The 25,529-nt window shown below is 34.7% G+C and overlaps 2 protein-coding genes across 6 annotated transcripts; both read right to left on the bottom strand.

Annotated features, from left to right (window-relative positions):
* Positions 1 to 2,094: 2,094 nt before the first annotated feature.
* LOC100244608 (PHD finger-like) lies at positions 2,095 to 3,380 on the bottom strand. 2 transcript variants are annotated; one of them, XM_010652127.3, is made up of 2 exons: positions 3,097 to 3,380; positions 2,095 to 2,537 (listed from the first exon to the last, which is right to left on the bottom strand). In XM_010652127.3, the coding sequence occupies exons 1-2, from the start codon at positions 3,221 to 3,223 to the stop codon at positions 2,230 to 2,232; spliced, it is 435 nt and encodes a 144-aa protein (XP_010650429.1). In that variant the 5' UTR covers positions 3,224 to 3,380; the 3' UTR covers positions 2,095 to 2,229. The 2 variants fall into 2 exon arrangements, with proteins under 2 accessions (XP_010650429.1, XP_002269806.1); XM_002269770.5 differs by having other exon boundaries at positions 2,806 to 3,105.
* Positions 3,381 to 5,276: 1,896 nt separating this feature from the next.
* LOC100261749 (pentatricopeptide repeat-containing protein At4g18975, chloroplastic) lies at positions 5,277 to 25,014 on the bottom strand. 4 transcript variants are annotated; one of them, XM_059737035.1, is made up of 8 exons: positions 24,841 to 25,009; positions 24,005 to 24,230; positions 22,769 to 22,888; positions 13,884 to 14,003; positions 8,519 to 8,662; positions 7,416 to 7,628; positions 5,961 to 6,159; positions 5,277 to 5,769 (listed from the first exon to the last, which is right to left on the bottom strand). In XM_059737035.1, the coding sequence occupies exons 2-8, from the start codon at positions 24,044 to 24,046 to the stop codon at positions 5,705 to 5,707; spliced, it is 903 nt and encodes a 300-aa protein (XP_059593018.1). In that variant the 5' UTR covers positions 24,047 to 24,230; positions 24,841 to 25,009; the 3' UTR covers positions 5,277 to 5,704. The 4 variants fall into 4 exon arrangements, with proteins under 4 accessions (XP_059593018.1, XP_002269673.1, XP_002269708.1 ...); XM_002269637.4 differs by having other exon boundaries at positions 24,005 to 24,129; XM_002269672.4 differs by lacking the exon at positions 8,519 to 8,662 and having other exon boundaries at positions 24,005 to 24,129; positions 24,841 to 25,014.
* Positions 25,015 to 25,529: the final 515 nt, after the last annotated feature.

The following is a 25,529-nucleotide window of genomic DNA, read 5'->3' as shown; positions in this document are numbered from 1 at the left end:
AGTGGGCCCTGCTTCAGTAGCTATGCTTGTCAAATTGTAGGCATATATACATCTGCACCTTACTTATCCTTTTTCTTCTCATCATGCATTATTTAGTCATTGCTACTTGTAGCTTGGCCATCACCATGTTGATCATGTGTTTGATGAATTAGTGAGCCACAAGTCACCTTTCAAATCACTCTGTATATGCAGATTTCGTCAGAAGTTCTTGCATGCAAAATTTTATTCAACTTGTTAACGTAGCCTTGTTTGTTGGTCCAAGATGATGCCATCTTTAGGTGTCTAACCTTTTCACATCAGCAACTAACATGTTGTGTCTTTGTATTGGGTTGAAATAATAACTCTAAATACTGTATGTATTTTTACACCTTGACCTCCTTGTACTAGAAAATTTATCAAATTCACATCAGCAACTTACATGTTGTGTCTTTGTATTGGGTTGAAATAATAACTCTAAATACTGTATTTTTTTTTACACCTTGACCTCCTTGTACAAGAAAATTTATCAAATTCACATATTTTTGCTTTCCATTCCTTTCTTCTTGTGATTCCATGCATAAAGATTCAGGATATTATCTTCATTTTTTAATTTGCTTTTGTATGTGTATGTATATGGACATGATATCATGTGCAAATGGTATCACACCTCAAAATCCCACTTTCTTTTCTTCTACCTTCTGTTTGTCCTTTGCCTTTTTGCCTTTCTAGGAGGCCTATCTTTGCTGTAAAGTTTTAAGGTAAACATCCCCACTATTATCATTTTATTTTTCCTTCTTGTGGGTGATAAAACTAAGAGATTGAAGTACTGTGAAATATGCTTGTAATGAACCAAACCACAAAACATTTGTCTGTGTTCTTTTCCATGTTGCATTTCATGTAGAATAAACGTGTTGTACTCTCTACTAATGTTTGCCTTCTTATTTTGTTGAATTTCAAGAAAGTTCTCTCTTTTTCTTTTTTCTCCTCTTTTTGCTGTCCAAAATTGACAATAGGCTATTCAAAGCTCTAAGGGAGGCAAGATTCAATCATAACTCCTTTACAATCCCTAGATACTATCTGACTGCCTTGTCCTATGATTTTGAGTAGGTCAAATAAATCTATCTTTTCCTAGGCCAGTTTATTTCACCTGTCAAATTTGATCTCAGTCATGGTGATTGTGTCAGTTACGAACATTATGAACAACTTTAGGTCCTAGAGGAATAAACACAAGCAATTTGCTTGTGAGGGTTTTGTCCTTCCTTTTTACTTCTCCCAGGATATCTCCATCTTATGCCATTATTTCATGAGAAAATATGTGTTGGTTTGATGGGCCTACAGTGTTATGACTGTCTTCGGGTATGGTGTACCTGTTACATTTTTTTTAAGTTCATCTAAACTGGAAAAAGTCGTTTTTGACAAACCCAGTTTATATATATGTATATATGTATGTATTGCAAGTGATTAGTGCTTTACTATCTGTTTATGTCCTTTTGTTTTGGATTAACGCTATTTCCTTCTGTTAGATTGCCTGATTGCACACGGGTTCCTTGTGATTTTTTTACATCAGTTGGTTACAAGTGCTTTTTTAAGTCTTTTTTCTCTATCCATGGTTCAGTTTTTGTCATTGAATGATTTTCCAGGTTTGAGCCACTATATTCATGGTTAGTTGTGGTCCAATTCAAGTTATTCACATATTATTGTCTGAGAATATTTACTCTAGTGTCATTTCATTTTTCCTGTTTGATTGTCAAACACATTCTGTTTCTTGGATTTAACTGATTGAATGCTTACCTGGGTATCACCTAAGATGAAGATCTCAAAAAAAATATGAACAGTCAATGCCCAAAGTCGTGTTTAAACCAAAATTTTCTGAATTTTCTTCATACTACTAGTTTAGCCTCTCCAACTGAAAATTCCTAAGACTTTTATATGCTGCTTATCTCCTAAGTCCCGAGAGACGGTGATCTTGGAGATAAGGCCTCTGGAAGTTATATTAGCTTTTTCTTCTATGTTTTCTTCCATAACAGAGATTGATATATAGAAGTAGTAACCATACCATGCTCTTTATATGCAATGCTGAACTGTTTCTTGGATGTTGTCTTTGCTTCTTTGAAGTGTTTCCATGCGATAGTTATCTTTCAAATTGAGAAACTCAGGACTTGATACAAATACGAAAAGATAAAAGGGAAGATAGGATGAGAAAATATACACTGCTGTAGGAAAGGTGGGCAGTGGTAGCTGGTTCTAGTTCTATTCACACTGGAAGTACCAGATTGATGGGGACATGGGATACTTCTGATGGGAATAGTTGAAGGAGAATTTTTGCAAGGGTGGCAATGGTAACCCAGCATTGACGACACAATTGTCGTGGCCTAAAACCTTGAACAGCCTCGGACTGACCAGAGCCTGGGAAAAGTTTCCACATTTGATATGAACATCAATAACTGGGCACATAGCACAGTTGTTGTGGACTTCCACCATGAATTTGGGAGGGTTGCCAAACCCCACCTGAGTCTGGTTCACTGTTGGCCCATCAGCACTGCACTTTGCTCCCTTCCCTGCATTGTAGTTTTAGCACCCAGTCAATTTCAATTATCATTTATCAACAAAATATTACTACAAACATTCATTCTCTCAATTCCTGGATGGTGTATCCAAGATTTATGAGGCTCTTCTTGTAGAGACACATAGGAAAAAGAATACTCTTCTGACCAGACTCATCACACAAATGCCCTTCGATTTTATGTGACTGAGTCTGCCAGAAAAGCTGGAAAAACTTGGTAATTTTCCATAATTATATACATAGGGAAGCCATAGAATGCAGACCCTGGTGGAGGGATGCAAAGGTGAGAAAAGTCCAGAGGAGAAGCTTGAAAGATTGGGTTTGCATCTTAGAGATTCATATGAAGTTAGGATGGAGAGGAACTGGGAAGTGATTATATATACACCAAGAAAAGGGTTTTGGGGGGGTGGTGGGGCCTGTTGGGCGTTACTGAAAAGTGAGTTGGAGGGTGTTTTTTGTGGTTCTGAGAAGGAGGATTTTGGATAGAGCGTCACATGCAGAGAAGAAGAAAGGAGGAAAGAAGTGGAGAGAGAGAGAGAGAGAGCTGTACATACATGATCCCCACCAAACAACAGACTTCACATGTCTCAAAAGTGAAGGGAGAGGAAAGGAAGGGGGGTAAGTACTGCCCAGTATGTAGTTGCAGGTTTGTGATGCCATGTCCCATGTGCGGCCTCCCATCAGATGATCACATGATCACATGCTCTGCTTTTGACTAAGTGTGTGTCTGTGAACAGGGACAGAGACTAGTACTAGTCTCCTACTTCGAATCTATGATGGACACCCCCTGCACAGAGTCATGTGATGGACACGCCTCTCATGGTGGACACTCCTTTCTTCTTCCCCCACGGAGATTCCGACAAAAATACAATAATTTTAAAAAATATTCTTTAATTTTCAGTTTAAAACTTAATTTTCAGGGGACGAAAGTGATATGCCCTTTGGCAACGAAAACAAAAAGTTTGATTTTAAAATTTGGCAAAAAAAAAAAAAAGGAAATAATTTCCATCTTTTATGCTGCGTATAGGTAGAAAAGACAAGGTTGATGTGACAAGTGCCACATCAAAGAAAGCTTTATAGCTTTATTTTTTTTAGTTTGGTCAAAATATTTAGTTTTTTTGTTATTCAATTAAAAATAATTTATTAATATTAATTAAATTGAATCAAGTCAGTTAGATTATTTTTAGCTATTTGATTTTTTCTATTTAATCGAAAAAACAAATATCAATTTTTATTATTTTTTATTTTTAAAAAATAAAAAATGATAGTATTTCATATATATATATAAATGTAGGAGCTTTTTAAAAAGTATCTGAAAAAAATAATGAATTTTAGAGACTGATTAAAAAAATTGAGACAGTAAAATTTACTATTTCAAATGTTACATTTTAAAAGTAAATTTGAATATAAAAATTATTATATTGTATATTAAACTTAGTATTTTTCTATTTTGAGTCTAAATAAGCTTAGTGACAAATTTTTAAAGACAAGGAAACAAGTTACTTAAGAGTTGTGAAAATGTTTTAGTATTTAAAAATATATAGAAATGGAAAAAGAAAAAAAAATCAAACATTTTAACAACATTTGACAAACACTTTTAAAAAATTTAAAAATCATCAATACTTGATTTGTGATTTTTTTTTAAACATTTTAATTTAAAATTATTTTAAAATAAATAAATAAACACTTTCAAATGTATTGTTGATATATAATAAAAGAATGTTTGATAAAACTTAATACTTATTACTTAATAATTTAAGTTGATTTAAAGTTAAATTATATTTAAGTTGTCGGTTTAAAATTTATTACTTAATTCTTATTTTAAGTATTAAAGTTGTTTGATAAAATTAACTTAAAATTTATTTTAAATTATCAAATTGACATATTTATTCTCATAAATTATAATTAGGGTAAATGAGGTCAAGTAACAATAGAGGTCATAAAATAGTAATAGAGACATGAGATTCCTCTTTCTTATTCTTAAGCAAGTCTTCGACAAAGGACTTAGTGGATCCATAATTTATGTTTCATCTTTCATTTCTTTTTCGTTTGTTTCGAGAAATATATCGATCAATTTTGATTCTTTTTTTTTCTATTGAGACTTTTCCGATCGAGATGTATGGATTGGATCCATTGATATATGTGTGTCTATATAGATCTTGCTCATGGATTAACAAAAATGTGCAACAACTTGATCTGCCTCTACCGTTCTATGAGTCTCTTCCTTTTTGCGTATGGCATCGCTACTCCCTTTGGGAGCATCCACTAATTCAGAACTTAATTTGGAAGTCATACTTTGACTCAGACAATTTTAGGACGCTCCTAATAACCAACAATAACAATGAATTTCCTTGTATGAATCCTATTTCATGGGAACTTGATGGAGTCACTCTACCTACACATCTTGCTTTTATTGCTAGATCATAAAATTAATTAGGATATAAATAAGGATAAAAATATAAAATAAATATATGAACTTAAAAATAAGTTAATTATTTTTACTTATTACTTAAAATTATTTTTTTCACTTTAAGTTATATTATTAAATTATTTTATCAAATATATTTAATTTAATAATTTAAATTAAGTTATTAAATCAATTTAAATTGTATCAAACACCCACTAAAAATTAAATAAAAGTGGAATGAGGTAGAGGTTTTCACTTTTCATATCAAATTATCCCGTGTGTGGATTAGGCATGATAGATTGGATCTCTTTGTTTCCTTTTGGTGGGTTTACAGCAGGAGCACTGGATTTCAATAAGCCACAATAAGAGCTCTTTCTTTACATGGATACTTCTATTATAAGAAAATTTCCAGCCATTTTCTGCTTGTTGGTATGGTACAAAATTTGGAGAAGGAAGAAATAAAGATACATGCAGATAGATTGCAACAAGACCAAAACATCTCTGTGCTGTTCCTTTTCACTCCTATATGTCACTATTACCCATATCATGCCAAAAAACATGATGCATCAGCAATGTCCTTGCCTTCCTCTCCAGCTCTCTCTTTCTTATGTACCGGCTCCCAAACCTGAAACATTTGGCATCTGGTAGTACCAGAGAGATCCAAAGGCATGTGAGTAATGAAGCCTTTTTGAATGAAGAAGCACTTGTGGGATTCCATCCATGGAGAATACATTCAAAATCTTCACACTTGTCTTCTACTGTGCTTGTACACCATCTCCTGGAGTGAGATAGTCAGGAGTTGATGTAGGTTTTCTTCGCCCTAAACACACCATAATTGCTCGGGTTATAAAAGTATTAATTTAGCTTTCTTCTATGCATCTTGGACTCTCAAAAACCTTCTTTTCACTTTCTATTTGCATGAATCTAATACTGTAATCACTGAAACCACCATTGACCAAAGAACCGTGATTCTTATCATCGAATTTAATCAAATCACTTAAGAAAGCATACCTGATTTCTTCTTCTCAGACAAGAATTTTTTGGATTTCTTTGGCTTCCCTGCCACTGTCTCGGTGAATAGATAGTCATATTTCTCAAATATCCTCTCTTTCTCCTCAAGTAAACCTAACATCTCATACGCATCTGCCACTTTCTTCACCACTAATTTATCTTGAGGTTTACGATCAAAGGCTTCCAGGCCCTTGAAAAGCTTTGCAATGGAAGTACAATAAAGTTACAAGCTTAGTTAGACATATACAATACCAATAATTAATCTAAAACAATATATTAAAGCTAATTTGATATCAAACTATTATCATGGTTAAGCCTAAATATATCAGAAATGCACAAACATATCAAAATGCATATATATATCTGCAAAAAAGGAAATTCAGATATTTCCTTAGCTTAACTCAAAGATGGTTCACTACTCAATAGGATAGGGATATTCCACCTTCAAATGGATTCCACATTAATTTAACAGAGGGAAGAGGCAAGAGCAGGACTGGGACCAATAGCAGGTATGAACATATGCCTCCTACAATGTCAGGTACTAGCAGCGTTATTATTTATTTACTTTTCCAGGTTTGGATCTGCCATATAGGTTGTTCTAGGTTGTGGCTGAGGATGTTAAAAGACCCTCCCTCATACAGAGTACGGGCAGCAGGTTATGGCACTAAAAACAAACTTACAACAAATAGCTAGATGCTGTAAGAATCTAAAAACTAAGATACACGAGCCTAGAGAAACAAGAATTGCAGTGGCCTGTCATGGGGTGCCTGTTTGTCATGAGCGCACACAGTGTCTCCAAAATCACTGATAAGATGAATGAACAGGAGATTTCGCCATGAGATGCCAGAAGACAGTGAGGATGATGAATGAAGAACAAGGAATTTTTGCCTAACATATGCCCATGGTTCCATTGTGATCCATGTGAACAGAAGAGGAATGCAATAACTCTCAACAATCGGCAGTTCATATGGAAGTGATGACAAGGAGAGGGTTGCCTAACTTGATTTCTGAGTTCTCTATAATAAACGAAGTTGAGGGGGCTCTGTTTTATTTATAAATGGGGCCTTCTTCATTTACTCTTTTTCATTTTTCATCTATATTTTCTTCATATTTTTCTCCAAAAAAATATTTTCTTTTCTATTACCAAAACTAACTGCAATCAGTCAAAATTTCACATAGAGTTAACAAGCATAAGAACCAGAGACAAAATTACAATCTATCAAGTCATGGAATACAAGAAAATCATTACTTTGATATAGCATCTCTATGGCATTATGACACAACAAGAAATCAATTTGCTTTCATCATTGTCCAGTGAAAATGAGATGGAGCTAAATTGTAAGACAATACCATTTCCAAGACCAAATGTTGATAGTAAAAACTGGATAATGAAATGCAAATATGACATGGACAACTGGCTAGTATACTCCTAAAAAGTGTACAAGGAAATGGTACCTTCACAAGATTCTCCAGCATGTTGTTCCGATAATATACAGATATCATACGATGGCATAAATGCCAAGGCACTGAATGTAGATCAGTACCGATTTTCTTCACCCAAAATTCATGTGCTTCTTCTGCTCTATGGTCCATATCTAAAGCTCGTATCAACTGACCATATGTTCCCATTGTGGTGCCTTGCCCCTTGCTTAGCATCCATTTAACAACCTGGAAGAAGTATTCAAAGGTGAGATCTAAGAAATTCAGAGGAGAAAGAGGTGAAAAATTAGTTTTTGTTAGAAAGTTCTCTCAACCTCTCAAAAGATCATCCAAAAGAAACACCTGAGCACAAGATTAAAGTTCTATCAAGCTGATTACATCTTAACCTTATTGTTCAAGAAAAATCTCTCCCCAAGCTTAGTATGAGAACAATTTTTTTAATCAGAAACAACAAATTCATGTATTTAAATGGTAAGTGTAAAGAAGAATGAGACATCCTTCCAAAGTATAAGCACAATTTTTGCTGATTTCTTAATGAATTCTAGTTGATATATGCCAACTTTGTTCTAACTTATATCATTCAGTAAGTTAAGATGAAATGGAGAAAGGTATCGAGTTATCGACATTAGTCATTGAATATAACTCATTGATACATGGAAATCAGAATCTCATGCCAGAGTTTCCCCTTAACTCAAACCTGTGAGAGATAAGAGTAAACTTGATCAAGCAGGCCCACAGTGTTTATAGTTACAAACACAGAAATATCAAATGTTTCCTGGGGTTCAGAGTCAGAAGAAGAGGGGAATGGGAAATGAGGTTTCAAGATTTAGCAATTAACACCTTGGTCAAGAGTGAGAATGTTAGAAAACCACAGACCCATGCATTTCCTTATAAAGGTCTTTCATCTTACCAACACCTATCTGCCAATAAAATAACCGATAAACCACAGATGAAGATTCCTCCTTTTCATTCTTGCACCATTTCTTGTGTTCTAACAATTCTATTGTTGTCTTTTCTTTGGTATGTATTTTATGGTGGAGGTGATACACACACAGGGACATCCGGACATGCAAAGAGAAAGAGAAGGAAAGAGGGAGAGAGGGAGAGGATTCTCGTACTTGAATCACTCTATGCCATTGTTGTTCCTTCTCAAGAGTAATCAATACCCTCTTCAATGATGCAATAGGAAAGTTCTGCTCCCATGCAACCCAAGCATCCAAAGCACCGTAAACAGCCTCTTTACTGTCCTTGAGATCAAGAAGCTGCATAGGTGATATTAATCTAACATCATATTTAAACACAAGAAAAGGTAGATCACAAAAATACCAAGCTCAATCTTCTGCAAAGTAATGAGAGAACTGGAATTGATGACCCATGATACAAGATTGTTACTGTAGCAAAAGGGAGAGAATGGCAAGCAAAGGCTAATCAACACATTCCAGTCCAAACATCATCTGAGGAACTAGCTCCTATAATCTTATTATTAAATATTAAAATTAAACTATAATAAAGAGTACAATGTGGATGCTTAGTACTTGACTTAGGTATTACTTCAAATTACTCTTAAGGACATTTATTTCATCTGTACTAACATTTGTATAACATTTTCTATACCATTACATGCTCATAAAGATGCATAAAAAATGAAATATCAAGGAAACTAAATACATAGTTCAAATACAAAATTTATCCGTGGTCCATGAACCCAACATACATAATACTGAAGACATAAAGAATAAATACCAAAAAATTTATTCAGTTCTTCCAAAAATTCTCAAGAGTGAACATCCCAAGAAACATAAATGCAGAACCTAACCACATAACAAGAATACATTTAGTATAAGAGTTGTAAAAAGATCTAAGTTGATTTCCTGAAAAGGCTGCATCAACATGATGATTAAGAAAGTTTGCACTTAGATTGATGACAATGTCAGTATATATATTTTTTTTATGGGCATGATAATGTCCTTATTCCATTATTTCAAAATGGTCCATTGTCATGGGCATGTTCAATAATGAGAAATTATATAAATATTGATACTTTTTAACTGCAAAAAAAAAAGAGATGAAAATTGAATGCTTTCATTGTGCTTTAGATGGCATTGGAGTTGAAATCCATTATCCAAAATGAAGCCATTAACAAAAATGGAAGCCATCATCATGATTGATGGCAAAGGATTAACTCTTAAGATTTCACAAACAATGTTACTTCAATATTCATATTTTTTTTGATAAGTACTCTTTCCCCCTCCTTTATTCTTATTTTTTCATTAAAAATGCTTGAAAAAGGCGTACCAAAATACACAAAGAGTATACAAATAGTGCCAAAAGGCAAGCAAAAAGGAAAAGAGCAACAACAAACCACCTCTAAAACAAAAACCAACACCCTAAAGACCTAGAAAAGCATAATGCTCCCAGTCAATCTTCTTGCAGGCACGCAAGTTGCTTTCTGCGGTCTAACCAAAGGCTAGATAATCTCCCTTGCCCCTCTAACATTATAAGAGAGAAAATTTAGCATCATGTACCAACTATAGAAATTTCCTAACTTACTGATTGTTTATCTTCTGCCCTCTTAAAATTCACAAAACATTCCAACTTCCTTAATTCCCTTTCAAATTTTCAAGGAGAATTCTTCCTCCTCTTCCCACCTTCCTGGCCCTTCACCTCTTTTTTATCCTTCATTTTACTGAGGGAGCCCAAATCTCAGCCTTGAAACCTACTGCCGGCATGCCCAACCTGTTGCTGAAAGCTGCCAAGTTGCTTGAGGACCAATCCTCTAGATGCACCTCCTCCCTTGGAACCAAACCAAGACCTGCTCCCTATTCCCTAGTCATCCCACTCTGTGACGTTTTTCAGCCTCACCGCAACCTGTTCAAACTCCACCAAGATGTCATCCACGAAAACAATTCTTAAAGGGCCACAACCCTCTCCCAAGGGAGCAACTTCAGTGCCTGCCTCATAACCCTTCAATATTATTACTATCCATTGCGATGTGGCACCCATTTTCTGTTGCAGGATTTTTATAAAAGGTAACATGAAAAATAACGTTCTAAATTCTGAGGCATTCAAATGAACCTTAGACCATTGCATTTGGGTAGCAACATGTGGGTCTCATAAATTCTACGGATGATGCATATTAAATGTAGGACAAAAATTGTATCTCAACACCATCATACATGCACAAACTTCTAGGAACCTTGCATCTTTAAACACCTTAAATAAACTAGAATTTGCATGACTACATTACCCACCATAAAGTAGTGCTAGGATTAATACTGAGATAAAGATGGGAAAAAAACATAGGTACAAGTAAAAGACTATAGGTTGCTCTGCCTATATTTAATGATATACATGTGACACAAAAATACCTCCATGATCATGACACATGAAAAGAGGGTATGGACTTCAACACTCCCTCAAAGCATAGGCCGGACCTGAACTTCAGCCATGCATGCAGGAAATAATAGAGATAACATGATCGCTGAAGGAAGGCAATCATGACAAAGATGGAGAAGATCGCAGAGGACACCAAAAAGTCACAGATGACAGAGTCAATTCACTTGCAAGGCAGAGTTCATACATGTCATACATAATGAAGATCACAGTTGTCAAAGGGCAGGGTCAGGTGTTAAGGAAACTGGAAACATTACGCATGAAAGGGGGCTAAAGATAAGTCAACACGATGCCCTTTTCAACAGATTTGAGCAATGAGCACAGAAATGGAGCAAAGTTCCTAGGGATGTGGTCCTCACAGAATATATCATGAGGATGCATAGTTATCCCATGGGTAGAGTCCTGATATGTTTAAACAGGGTACCAATGCCATACGTAATAGTATGGTAATTCACAGCCATATGGACATTTAAATCTACAGATATATCATGACTGAAGATAGGCCAATTATTAAGCATGACTCTGGGTCCTTGGCTTCCTGTTATCAATTTGGCCCACTGGAGGGAGAGGGAAGTTTGTGAAGAGGCTAATTAATATACATGTGGGCCCATCCATGTTCATAACCATACGGAAAATTGGATATGCTCTCTTGTGTAGTCTAATTACTGTTCTACTTTCTGAAATATGAAAACAACCAACACAATCCACATGAACGAAAGAATTACTCACAGGGGTAGGAAATCCCTAACAAAAGCCTCTTCTGAAGAGACTCCTTGCTAGACCAAATAATTCACCATCTAGTTCTCAGACTTAAGAATTCAACTAAAAGGACATTCTTGAGCTTTTAAAGAGGGCACAAGTTCTGAATCCAAGAATTCAGGCTCCAAGACTCTCTTTTCTTACATAGAAACGCAATAATACCGCAATAGGAGGTAGGTGAAAAGCAAGATGGGAAAATGACAAGTTTGATTTGTCATTATGAAACTTTGTTGGACAACCCCATTTGGCAGATGGGTGAAGAATGACATTGAACACATAGGACAGACCTCTTTATTAATTGGAAAGAGATGAGATTAGGACTAAAGTGGAAATGCCTATCACACATTATTATCTAAATGAGTCCCTTAGTTAGAAAACGACCCTGAAGTAACTGAGCATGAAGGCAACTTGTTTTTTCTTGATATGAAATAAGAATAGAAATATACCTATGCATGTATTTGTAAGTACATGAGCGAGTGAGATAAGGATAAAGGATCCTTCCAACATATAGTACAAGAGGCCAAGAGAGAAATTGCTAACATGTTCTCCAAAATGGTAAAAAGAACTCCTGGCAACTCACTGGTATAGACATCTGAGGAGTCATCAGGTAACATGGTCTCTCCACAAGGCTACCCCTCTAGGGCTCTTCCAAAAACCTAAGGAGAAATAACTCTGCAATGCCTCTCTCCATGCAAATACCAAACCACCAGACTGATTTCCGCTATAACACCTAGCAAGGGGCAATGGAGGAAGAGGTGCTTAACCATCTCTGACTCCTCATATTAAGAATGCAATCTCACTTCCATCCTGTAATAAACTGGTGTTTGGTTTCTATCTCTACGGTGATTCTATAATGTTTGATGCATCATTGATAACTGTTACACATATCTTACTTTCTTTGGTTGCATGGCCAAGACATGCATCCTGGTAGGACCGTCATGCATATTAGTTGTTCATTGTAGTATAACTGAGATGTACATCATAATGAAGGAAAGAACATGCTATAGTGCTTGATGACAAGAAAGATGTTCTAAACCCATGAGTGTAAGTATGAAAAATATCAAGAAATAGAAACCAAAGAATGTAGCTGAAAATTTGAAAAGTTCTCCATTTTCTCACTAAGGAGCAATTCAAAGAGCTAGCAAGAAGTTCAGACTAGAATATTGCAATTGACAAAAAAAATGAAAAAAAAAAAGAAGAAAAAGATGAAGAAGAAGAAGAAGAGCCACAACATTTCCATGTGAAATGCCTTCAAAAGTGCCTGATTGCTGTTTGATTTTTCAGATATTGCATTGGAAAAGTTACAAAATGAGTTACACCCATGCAATATATCACATGACATTAACCTGGTTTTCATTATTTGAGTTACCAGCATATCTTATGGTACTGCAAAGGCTGTATGATTCACTTTGCTCGAGACACATCTTATCTCGTCGTACTTGGTAGTATGATTGAGACTTGCATCATCATGAACTCAAACATACTTTTTTTTGTTCAATGACAAAAAAAGTACTTTAAAGCCATTCAGGCCAAAAATATGGAAAAATATCAACAGAAGAAGCCAAAAAATATTGCTGAAAATGTCAGGTTGTCTCCAATCCCTCACTGTAAAGGAATGTAATCTGGAAACAAGGGATCCAGAGTTGAATATGTTGCAAATTTCAAAGAAAAGAAAACCAGGAGCAATAATTGATTTAAAAAAAAAAAAATTGCCTTCAAAAGTGTTTTAATTGCTGTTTAATTTTTCAGGCATTGCATTGGAAGACTTACCAAATGAGTAACCACAATGCAACTGATTTGGTGCAGAGTTCCCTATTACTTAAACAACCAGTGTATATAATGCTATTGCAAAAGACTTTCATTAGAAGATGTTTAATTTCTAGCACTATAATCACAGGGATGCACCTTCATCCAAATTTGTCCAAAAAAATTTCAAGGCTATCATTCTAAATCCCAAATACTTCCAGATGGATTCAACCATTGGCAATATAAGTTATTTCTCCACCCCCACCCCAACCCCCAACACACAGTCTTGAGAAAAGCTCAAAAGTTTCACAAATCATTTTCCAGAAACAACCATTCTATCAACATAATAGCTTATTCATTAACAGTAAGGAAACATTAGATACGTAGGGCTTAATGAATCTGAAGCATTTTAACATATGCACATTTCTTTTTAGCTTGATAGGTTTGCATGAGGATTAAAAGGCCCAAGTTTTGAATCAATCATCAGAGAAGTTTATTAAAAATATATTTATGTGAAGATTATAATCTTCATCATGCTAACAAAGGAAAAGGAAATTATCTGAGATTTTCCAGATTGATACTCACTGTGGTAACAAGAAAGTTGATCTTATCCTTCCTTGACACATTCTCCCCTATTTGGTGCTTGTGCACACTTGCAGCATCCTTCCCAGAATCATGATACATAGGTTGGTTGTTGCATTGACCCTGGAAATTATAGTTGCATTTTAATTAAGAAACCTTGTCTATTAGAATCAAGTATACTTTCCTTTTTTGGTAAGAGAATGCAGCAGATTTTCTTAACATGTCAAATAAATTCCAAATGGAAAAATTTGTCACCCTTCAGATAAGAGAATACCTTGAAATGGATGGCAGATAGGTGGTGTGTTTAGAGAGAAATATATATATATATATATATATATATATATATATATATATATATATATATTATGCCAAAACTCAAAATAAAATAAGAGAAATCATAAATACACAGAGATATTTAATAAATAAATTTAAAGCAAAGGAACATCAGACTTTATATTACATAAATTAAAAATTACATAACTTGAAAAACATACTTATAAGGAGAAACAAATCTTACAATGGAAAGGATAGGAAAGCTTTGGCTTGGGGAGCTTACATCATGAGAGGGAAAGAAGAAAGAAGGAAGAGCTTAAGATGGAGAAAGGGGGAAAATGAACCGTGCTTACAACTGAGGAACTAGCCTCCTTAAATAGCTGAAAATAAGAATCTTAAACAGTACAAAGTAGACGACAGGGCACTATATACTTTTGACTTCAATTGTGAATAGTAACAACCCGTGAAGTGAATAATGAATAGTAAAACTGACTTTTATTGTAGCACTTTTGACATTTTGGCTCACGAATCTTGCTTTTGGTGAAGTACAGAGGGCTGTCAAATTGCTTTTGTACGTTGATGAAACTGTAGAATCACATGCAGGGGACAAGCTTACTTTCGGTGCTAAAATGACTTAAAGTTGTTGGTGGAGAACCACGAGAGAGCTTAAACGGTGTTAGCTTAAGGGAAAATATAATCTTTAGGATATTCCTCAAGTAACTTGATGTCTTCATTAACAGACTTGGTTGGTAGAGGATCAATTTTCTTGTTGCAGAAAATCTGATGAAAGGAATTTGCAGTGATGAGGAAACCCAAATTCTTTGCATACGCCTCAAAGTCCCAGCTGATAATCCTAGCCCTTCAAAATTTTATCTGATTAATAAGAGGTTTAACACAAATATCTGAATGTTCAAGAATGCAAGACAATAGGGTTAGCCTTTTGTTCTGAAAATGGAGAGAGATATTATGTTGTGCTAGCAACAGACCACCATAAGAAATCCATTCTGGAGCTTTGCTGATGATGATGGTATCCGCAAATTTTTTGTTCATCTTAAAGCCTTGTAAAAGCCCTAGGGCTAGCTTTCTCCCAAAATTAACAGTTTGACTAAGATCAGAACAAACGAGTTGATGAACTAAACCATAGTCCAAGAATAATTCTAGGGTTAGGATTAAATCTTCGCCTTTAAAAGAGAGACTGATTGGCCTGTAATATTGCAAGTCTAAACAAACCCAACTAATCATGAAATTCCTGTTGCACTTGCAGAATAGTTGTTTTGAGCTTTGCTGGTAAAGAAAAGGATCTTCAACAATTTGGTAAAACTTAGAATTGTCAAATTCCATATCCTTGACTAGTTTTAAACCTGGGACATGAAGACCAGGGACGACTGAGAGGTAAATATGAGGATCTTGAAGATATGAGGAAATAAAAACTTGTTTTTCTTCTGCCATGACCTTTTCTTGGACCAAGAAACGGACATCATGTTTAAGAGAATATAACATCTCTTTCTTATGAGAATACATCCTTATTTTAAAGTTGTTCCACTCATCTCACTCAATTTTACTTCATCCACCAGTGGGGTGGATTGTTTATTCTCACCGTTTTCCAGTGGGGAAAAAGGGGCTTGATTCTTAAGAATAATTTGCTGACCTTTGAGAAAGTCAACCATTTCTAGTTTTCTTTCCAAAGTTTTACATCTTTCCTGCAAATCACAAAGACTTTTGAGATAAACAGATAAAGGGTTAGTATCATTTGAAGATGGATTTGTGGGGAAGGAATCCTCCACAAATGGTAGAGAACTTGAACTTGCTCCTTTATCCCTGTTAGGGATGAGGAAATCTTAAGGGTTTCTGAAGGTTAAGAATCTTTGAAGAATCTATAAGAATCTGCAACTTCAAAATGTTCATAGTACAATGGCATGAATTTTTCAGAAATGACTGAATGGGTTTTCTTAGAATCTTGGGATTTCTTAATGAGCTTAAGAGGTAGTTTTTCTTTTTTGGGGGTCATGGCCTTGTGAATCCTGCAAAAATTCACAAGTTAAGAAATCAGGGATTGAGTTATTTTCTCCTTTAATATACTCAATTTGAAAATCAAAATTACTTAAAATAGCTTGTCATCTTGCAAAAATATGCTTAGAAACTATATTCTTAACATCCTTTTGCAAAATTGATTTTGCAGATTTGCAATCAACTCTTAACAAAAATTCTTGGTTTAAAAGATCATCTTGAAATTTTGAAATACATAAAACAATGTTTAAAATCTCTTTTTTGATGGTGCTGTAATTGAGTTGGGCCTTATTCCAGGTTCCTGAGGTATATCTAACTAATCTCTCATTGGTACCATCTTTTTGCTTAAGGATCCCCCGATAACCTATATCTGAAGCATCAGTCTCAACGATTTTAAAGGCTTCAGGATCAACTAAGGCTAAACATGGTAGGGTCTTGACTCTGGACCTGACGGTCTTGACAATCTTAGTGTGTTCGTCATTTTAAGGAACTGGATTCTTCTTAAGTCTTTGTCTTAATGGGGCACACAATTGACTTATATCCTTAAGAAAATCTTACACATAATTAAGGTTTCCTAAGAAATGTTGTAATTGTTTCTTATCCTTAATTTCATCAAGAAACTTATTAGCAAACTGGATTGACCTTTGAATATGGGTAATGGTTCCTTGGTAAATATGATGACCTAGGAATCTAATCTTAGTTTGAAACAGATTAATTTTAGTGGCAGATAGGCTTAAACATTACTCTTAACAGTTTGGATGAACTTATTGAGATGTTTCCAATGTTCTTCTATAGAAATAGAGTAAACTAGAACATCATCAATGTAGACAATGATGAAATCAGAAAACTAGTTAAAGATTTCATTCATTATGTTATGGAATTCTGAAGGGGCATTCTTAAGACCAAAGGGCATTACGTTCCATTCATAATGTCCAAAGGGTACCACAAAGGCAGTCTTATGTCTATCTTTTTCTACAATCTAGATTTGCCAAAATCCTGATTTCAAATCAAACTTAGAAAAAACTTTAGACTTGACTAATTTTTGAAGGAGGTCTTTTTTGTTAGGAATAGGATACCTAATGCATCATTAAGAGGCTTGCAGTTGATTACCAGTTTAGGCTCTTTCCAATTCAGCTTGCTTCTGAACATAGAAGGTTGAACAACTTCAAGGGGACTTAGACTTTCTTATCAACCTTTTGTCAAGAAGATCCCGAATCTCCTTTTCACAATAACTTAATAATTCCTTATTCATCTAGATAGGTTTGGCTTTAATGAGAATATTCTTCTCACTAAAGTCTAGTTCATAAGGTAACTCTACCTCATGTTGCTTCCTGTGCCAAAACGCATTAGGAATGTAAGAGCATATTTCTCCAACAATCTTATTCTTAAACTTTTCTATCGCATCTTGAGTTTTCTTCACTTTTAATTGCTCTTCGACTCTTACAAGATTAATTTCCTGTTTTAAAATATTAACTTGGTTTTCCTTAGCTTGAATCACCTGATCCCTTAAAGTGTTTATATTCCTTTCATCAGGTGGGTTAGTGAATTCAAATAAAACTTCCTTAACTAAGAGCGTTGTTCTTAGACCTTGATCGCCTACCTTAATAGGATAGATAGAGTTCAAAAGGGGACTCCAAGAAGAGCTTTTTCCTTTAGGTCTCTAACTATGATGAAGGTTTGCTTAATCAAATGCCCTAGTTACAAATGTGAGCATTTGACAACTTATACTTAATGATAAGTCTTTTACCATTGGCTCCTGAAAGAGTTTGCCTAGTTTTTTAATAAAACTGGGTTGGTACAAGACCTTCTTGTAGGCAATTCAAAGCTGCTCCTGAATCAATCAAAACAACAATATTAAGAACAAATTTATAGGCGTTTTTAGGGCTGTAAAAGGGTTAAGGTGATTGCTCACTAGGTTTGTCAATTTGCTATTAGGCTCTAGATTAAGATCTTAAAATGAGTTCGATTTTCAAAACCATATCTAGGAAATCCATAGATTCTCAAGATGTTGTAAACAGTGAAGAGATCAATTATTCTAAGACCCAAAATGATTTAGATGATTGAAAGTTACCTAAGATATCTAATCAAGAAATTTATAAGAGAGGAACATTTAAGTTCTTTACAGACTACACCATTAAGACACTTGAACAGACCATAAGCTTGGAACAAAAAGATCAAGTGATAAGACTCTTGGATAGTAGATCCATAGAATGACATAAGAAAGACTACAACTTCATACACTTTGGTATGATTCAAGTTGCAGCTAAGCCTTTGACAAGAATAGGTATAAACACCTCAATTGTTATGTGTTTAAGGGATAATAGACATCTTGATTACCGAGATTCTATTATTGGTGCAGTTCAAGCAAGATTGAATGATGGTCCTGTCTACTTCCAGTGTTATCCTAACTTCACACTTAGATTAAGAGATGCCGACATCTTAGATTCGGTTGTCCTCCATGTTAAGACCCATGGATTTAAGTTTAAGGAAGGAAACAGTCTTGTTTCCATCATCACAAGATTTGCCTATAAGAGCCACGATTATATGCAAGATTCACAAGGCCATGGCCCCCAAAAAAGAAAAACTACTTCTTATGTTCATTAAGAAATCCCAAGATTCTAAGAAAACCCATTCAGTCCTTTTTGAAAAATTCACGTCGTTGCACTATAAACATTTTGAAGTTTCAAGTTCTTGCAGTTTCTCCACAGATTCTCAACCTTCAGAAACCCTTAAGATTTCCTCATCCTCTAATAGGGATAAAGAAGCAAGTTCGAGTTCTCTACCTTCTGTGGAGGATTCCTTCCCCACAAATCTATCTTCTAATGATACTAACCATTTATTTGTTTATTTCAAAAGTCTTTGTGATTTGCAGGAAAGATGTAAAACTTTGGAAAGAAAACTAGAAATGGTTGACTTTCTCAAAGGTCAACAAGTTATTCTTAAGAATCAAGCCCCTTTTTCCCCATTGGAAAATGGTGAGAATAAGCAATCCACCCCACTAGTGGATGAAGTAAAATTGAGTGAGGATGAGTGGAACAACTTTAAAATAAGGATGTATTTTCATAAGAAAGAGATGTTGTATTCTCTTAATCAGGATGTCCGTTTCCTGGTCCAAGAAAAGGCTAAGGCCATGGCAGAAGAAAAACAAGTTTTTATTTCCTCATATCTTCAAGATCTTCATATTTACCTCTCAGTCGTCCTTGGTCTTCGTGTCCCAGGTTTAAAACTAGTCAAGGATATGGAATTTGACAATTCTAAGTTGTGTCGAATTGTCGAAGATCCTCTTATTTACCAGCAAGGCTCAAAACAACTATTCTGCAAGTACAACAAGAATTTCATGATCAGTTGGGTTTGTTGAGACTTTCAATATTACAAGCCAATCAGTCTCTCTTTTAGAGGCAAAGATTTAATCCTAACCCCATAATTACTCTTGGACTATGGTTTAGTTCATCAACTCGTTTGTTCTGATCCTAGTCAAACTGTTAATTTTGGGAGAAAGCTAGCCCGAGGGCTTTTACAAGGCTTTAATATGAACAAAAAATTTGCGGATATCATCATCATCAGCAAAGCTTCAGAATGGATTTCTGATGGCGATCTGTTACCAACACAACATAATATCTCTCTCCATTTTAAGAACAGAAGGTCAACCTTGTTGTCTTGCGTTCTTAAACATTCGGATATTTGTGCTAAACCTCTTATTAATCAGATAAAATTTTGGAGGGCTAGGATTATCAGCCGGGACTTTAAGGCGTATCCAAAGAATTTGGGTTACCTCATCACTATGGATTCCTTTCATCAGATTTTCTACAAGAAGAAAATTAATCCTCTACCAACCAAGTCAGTTAATGAAGTCATCAAGTTACTTGAGGAATATCGTAAACATTATATTTTCCCTTAAGATAACACCGTTTAAGCTCTCTCATAGTTCACCAACAACTTTAAGTCATTTCAGCACCGAATGTAAGTTTGTCCCTCGCATGTGATTCTACAGTTTCATCAATGTACAAAAGCAGTATGACAGCCCTCTGTATTTCACCGAAAGTAAGATTTGTGAGCCAAAATGTCAAAAGTGCTATAGTAAAAATCAGTTTTACTGTTCACTATTCACTTCACAAGTGGTTACTATTCACAACTAAAGTCAAAAGTATACATTGCCCTATTGTCTACTTTGTACTGTTTAAGATTCTTATTTTCAACTATTTAAGGAGGCTAGTTCCTCAGTTGTAAGCACGGTTCATTTTCCCTCTTTCTCCATCTTAAGCTCTTCCTTCTCTCTTCTTTTTCTCTCATGATGTAAGCTTTCCAAGCCAAAGCTTTCTTAAAAGCTTTCCTGTCCTTTCCATTGTAAGATATCATTTCCCCTGTTTCTCCTTATAAGTATGTTTTTCAAGTTATGTAATTTTTAATTTATGTAATATAAAGTCTGATGTTCCTTTTCTTTAAATTTCTTTATTAAATATCTTTGTGTATTTCTGATTTCTCTTATTTGATTTTGAGTTTTGGCATAATTTATATTTTCATTGCATATCACTTCATCTTGGGTGTCTTTATATATATAAAGAGAGAGAGAGAGAGAGAGAGAGAGAGAGAGAGAGAGAGGGAGAGCATCATAAATAATTGAGTTATTTATTCTCTTCCCCCAACCCTTGCACACCCAAAACCCAATTAATGGAAAATTCTCCTCATTACAGTAGTTGTTTGCATAAAATTCACTACACCCAAAATCAACTTACTGACGATTCTTTTAGCGACAATTTCCCCTCCTGGAAACACTTTCTGGCTCTGCCACTGCTATTGAAATTAGATATGAAAAATATGTTACCTGAATTTTTGTTTGTTTGGTATGAGGAATCATTGGTGAAGAGAGCTTGTGATTTATTTATTTTTTTAAGTTGGACGGATCCTAAGGCCATTTAGGGTTTTTTTGGCCTGTTGTTTTCTCGTTTTTTTTTTTTTTTTTCTCCCTTGTGGGAGTTCCATATACTTACTGCTACCAGTCCTGCCCCCCTCTAGACGTTCGTTAACATATTTTCTGCTTGCCTATAAAAAATGAAGCTGGCTTCATGGTCCAGTTTTGATATGAAGTCATTCCAAAAATAACACCAATATGTGGCTATAAAATCTCATATGAGGATGTAACTATGAATTCAGGAAAGTCAAAATCTAGGTAATTAACTTGCACTTTGATTGGATATCAACAAAAAATCCCACTACTGTGGGTTTTGGTAACAATTGTTTCACATTCAGCATGCCCATTCCTTCTACCAAGAAATGGAGCATCAAGCTACAATGAGCAATGCTTTATATATTACTCAATCCAGTGCTTATACTTTTTCTAGTATGATCCATTAATTCATAATGGAACTACCTAAGCCAATGGCTCAACATTGACCATACACAAACCTTCTAAGTTTTCCAGGAACTTACCCTAACCAATGTCCACTCCCCATCCTAAATGTTAAACTCTTCAAGACAAATTAAGAAAATATATCCACCCTCAGAATATATCAGAAGCCTAACACCTAGTAAAAAAAAAAAAAAGAAGAAGAATATATAAGAAGTCTACACCAATCACTGGTTTCCTAAGATAAAATGCACAAATTCAGAAATACACAAAACATAGGCACTATTTATCAGTTCTGGACCTGGACCTTGGCTGAATACTAACAGTACAAGTTCACTCACTTACATATCATTCACCACTACTGACAAAACAAACTAATTGATCAAAAAAGAAGAGAATGGATAGGTTTTCAGGTAATTTAGTTGATTAATAATAGGAACGTCCACTATCCTATCTGTGAAATTCAGGACATTGACTGAGAAATTTGACTTTAACCCCTTTCAATTCTTGTAATAGCATATCATTAGCTTATATACATGTAATCAATGATGATATTCAAACAAATGAATTGATGATGGCACTCAGTTCAATCTATTGTAATCAAGTATTAAACTTCCAAGTTAATTTGAGTGTGTAAAATTAGAGGATGGCTATTTTGCATTTACAATTATCAGCCAAGAAATGCTAATGAATAAATTTGAATTGTTTGTTAATCCACTGTGGTAAAGCTAGGGATTTGTGGCATTTGTTCTTCTCTCTTTTCAGCCTTTTGTGGATGCTTCCTATCACGGTGAGGAAGGTTTCATTGGGGTGCATGAGAGTCTTGTTGTCAAAAATCCAGAGAAAGTATTGTGTTTATTGTGAACCATTTCGGTAAGAGTGCGATATTAGAACTTTTAAAGGTGTGAAACAAGCATATCCATCACTAAGGAAGTTTTTTGCATGTTCTCTTTCCCTTTGGTCTAAAAGTCTTTAAGCAATGACTCCTCATCCTTGTTATATTTCCTTAATTGTATGGGATCTGCCAAGAGAGTGTTATTTTTTCTTTTTTATCTTGTCTTTGGTGTCCCTTGTGTACTGTTTATACTTGGGTAGCACCCCCTTTTGTTGGACACTTTTAATCAAATCTTGTTGTTTATAAAAGAAATGAATAAATTCAAACATATAACATAAAGAAATCAAATTCTGAAAAAACATATGAAATTATATATTTATTCCTAGGAATTAAGCGTATAAAATTTATTTTTAAAACCTTCAATCATACCCCTAAAAATGCCACTTCTCCCACATTGCTTGTATCGGACATTTGAGTTTGTGTAAATGTACTGTAACTGGAAGCCAGGGTCTGAACTCTAGTTGCTCCTAGTTGAGTAAATTGCCGAACCTGTAAAAAAAATCTAGTTAGATGTATTTTTATATGAGCTCAAAGAAATGTTAAAGTTCAGTCTTTGACTCAGAACTTGTATATTCAAGTTAAACCCAGATAAATCAACTCAAATCACAATGTTTCTTTTTTTTTTCTTTTTCTTTTTTCTTTTCCTTTTGAAATGTTGAGAAAAAAAAAATGAATCTCTTCTTGATTGAACTCTGTTGTGCTGTACTTAACTGTGATGCCACTGGAATTTATTAAGGTATAGGAGGATAAGACAAGGGTATGCTCTCTCTTCCTTTTTATTTGATCTGGTAGTTGATGTCCATAGTTGGACCATCAATAAGCAAAGTTGTAAACTCGCTGGAGAGTTCTGGAAGAAAAGAACCAGAGATATGCCAGAGAGGTGGGGAAAGATCGAAGTTAGAGTGTCCAGCCTTCAATTAATGGATTGCAGTATCCTTTACTCCTCTATTTAATAGGATAAGATTCTTATTTTTATAACTGCTTTTAGAGAAGTCTAGGACCTCAAAATCTTCAAAAAGTTGCCTGGCAGAGATCAAAATGGAGAGTGAGGCATTGGAGGCATTGGCGAGGTTCCATAGAAAGAGAACTAGGAAATCCCTCATACTAAGGGTTATGGGCATAGTAGTTGATGAAATGGCTGACTGCAGGCTGAATGTGTATTACAGCAGGTACAATTATAGAAAAAAAAAAAAAAAAAAAGAATCTCAACAAACAAGCCTTCAAAGCCAAATAATCAAACTTAAAATCTCAAAATTTGTTAATTCAAAGAAAAAAAAATCAAATTCATTTTATAATAAGGAGATACACCAATAGCCTGAAAACTGACTGGGCAAGGGGAAAAAAAAACCTTCTCTCAGCAAGAATTGTGCTCGAATTGCAGAAGTGGTAGATTTCTACAACACCCAAGGGGACTGGTTTATGACCCAAAAATTGTTTTCTTACTCAAACTAGGTACTGAAAATATATTGCCTATTTTTTCACTCATCATTTACAATCACAATAATAACTGGGGGAAAGGACATAATTAGAAACTAAGAATATATAGTGCAAAAACGTTAAAAAATAAATAAAATAAAAAACAAAGAAAAAGATACAGAAGCTAACCAGATTGACCATTGCCTTGGATTTTGACATTGCCATCAACATCTTCACTGTTGCAATTACTCAGAAAGCTCAAATATTATCTAGAGAGTGATACCTTTGCTGTTTCACAAGCGCACCTTAGTACACTGCAAAACACCAAAAACATTTAAGCAATTCAGTTTTAGGCATTTGATTACCTCAGTCCTCTTCAATCTCTTGTATGTCTGAGGCTGTTTTTCCTCGTTAACTGAAGAACCCAGATATTACAAATAAAGTACACCCCACAAATTGTTGATTATAGTAACAAAACATTTCCAAAAAAAAAATAAAAATCACAACTCCATAATCACAGTAGATAAAGAGCATGATCCATCTACGATTATTCATAGCATTCAATTCAATGGTGAAGTCAATTTCATAATTTATTTTTTTTCTTTTTCACTTCGTAAGACCAAACTGAATGCACAGGACATGACATACATTATCAAAGAAGGGCATTTCTCCTAAATAAAATCAAAATGAGATTCATACAACTAAAGATATTTTGAATTTTCGTATCTCCACATTCCAAATTTCAAACCACAGAAACAAAATACCCAAAATTGCTAATAAAAAGAAACTCACTTCCTAAAGACTTTCTCAGAAACCAAACAGACCCAAAATCCTTAAAACGAAGAAAAATTACATCCCGATGAAAACTGAGTAAGAGAGAATAATCGAGTAAAGAGGCATAAATTAATTCTGAAAAAAAAAAAAGGTTTTAGGAAAAACAAAGTGCACACACTTTGTTTCCACTTAGTCTGAATCTGATATGAGAAAAATATAGAAATACTGAAGGTCGGCTGCGAAAAACCAACCTCTATCTTCTTCTTCGTCTTCCCTCTGTTTCTTCCTTCTTCCCATACGAGCTGTGAAGAATAACCCTCCAAATAGAGCTGTCCAATGGGCCGGGCGCCCATTTTAGTCCGTGCACCGGCACTCCAAAAGGTTGGGCCAGGCTGTAATGGCCCAACTACTGTAGCAGACCATGCTGGGCCTACGGAGACGCCCTTAGTGCCGGCTCGTAGTGCTGGGCCTGAGGAGACACTCGTCCGCTCACTTGCCCTTTTAAATATCACTTTTTACTTTTGACCTTTTCCTTTTTATTACATATCAAATGTCTATAATACCCCTCTCAACGACTATAAAACAACTAGATTGAAAGGTAAAAAAGTAAATCAATAATTATTTTTTACTATTTTCATATCAAATATCTATATTACACCTCTCAACAACTATATAACGGCTAGTTACAACTATATAACGGCTAATTTAAAAGATAAATAAGTAAATCATTCACTTATTAATATTTTTATGTCAAATATCTATAATATCATTCTCAACAACTATATAATGACTAGTTTTACAGGTAAATGAACAAATGACTTACCAATAATTCTCTATAAAAACCCTTCATTTTAATTATTTCTCACATTATTCTCTATCATCTCTTTTTATATTGCTTACAATTCTCTCTAATTTCTTTTTCTACAATTTTCTAAGTTTA

This window comes from Vitis vinifera, chromosome 5 (genome assembly GCF_030704535.1).
Source record: "Vitis vinifera cultivar Pinot Noir 40024 chromosome 5, ASM3070453v1".
Taxonomy (NCBI): domain Eukaryota; kingdom Viridiplantae; phylum Streptophyta; class Magnoliopsida; order Vitales; family Vitaceae; genus Vitis; species Vitis vinifera.
Note: the sequence above shows the minus strand (reverse complement) of the source record. Positions and strands in the feature narration are given on the sequence as shown.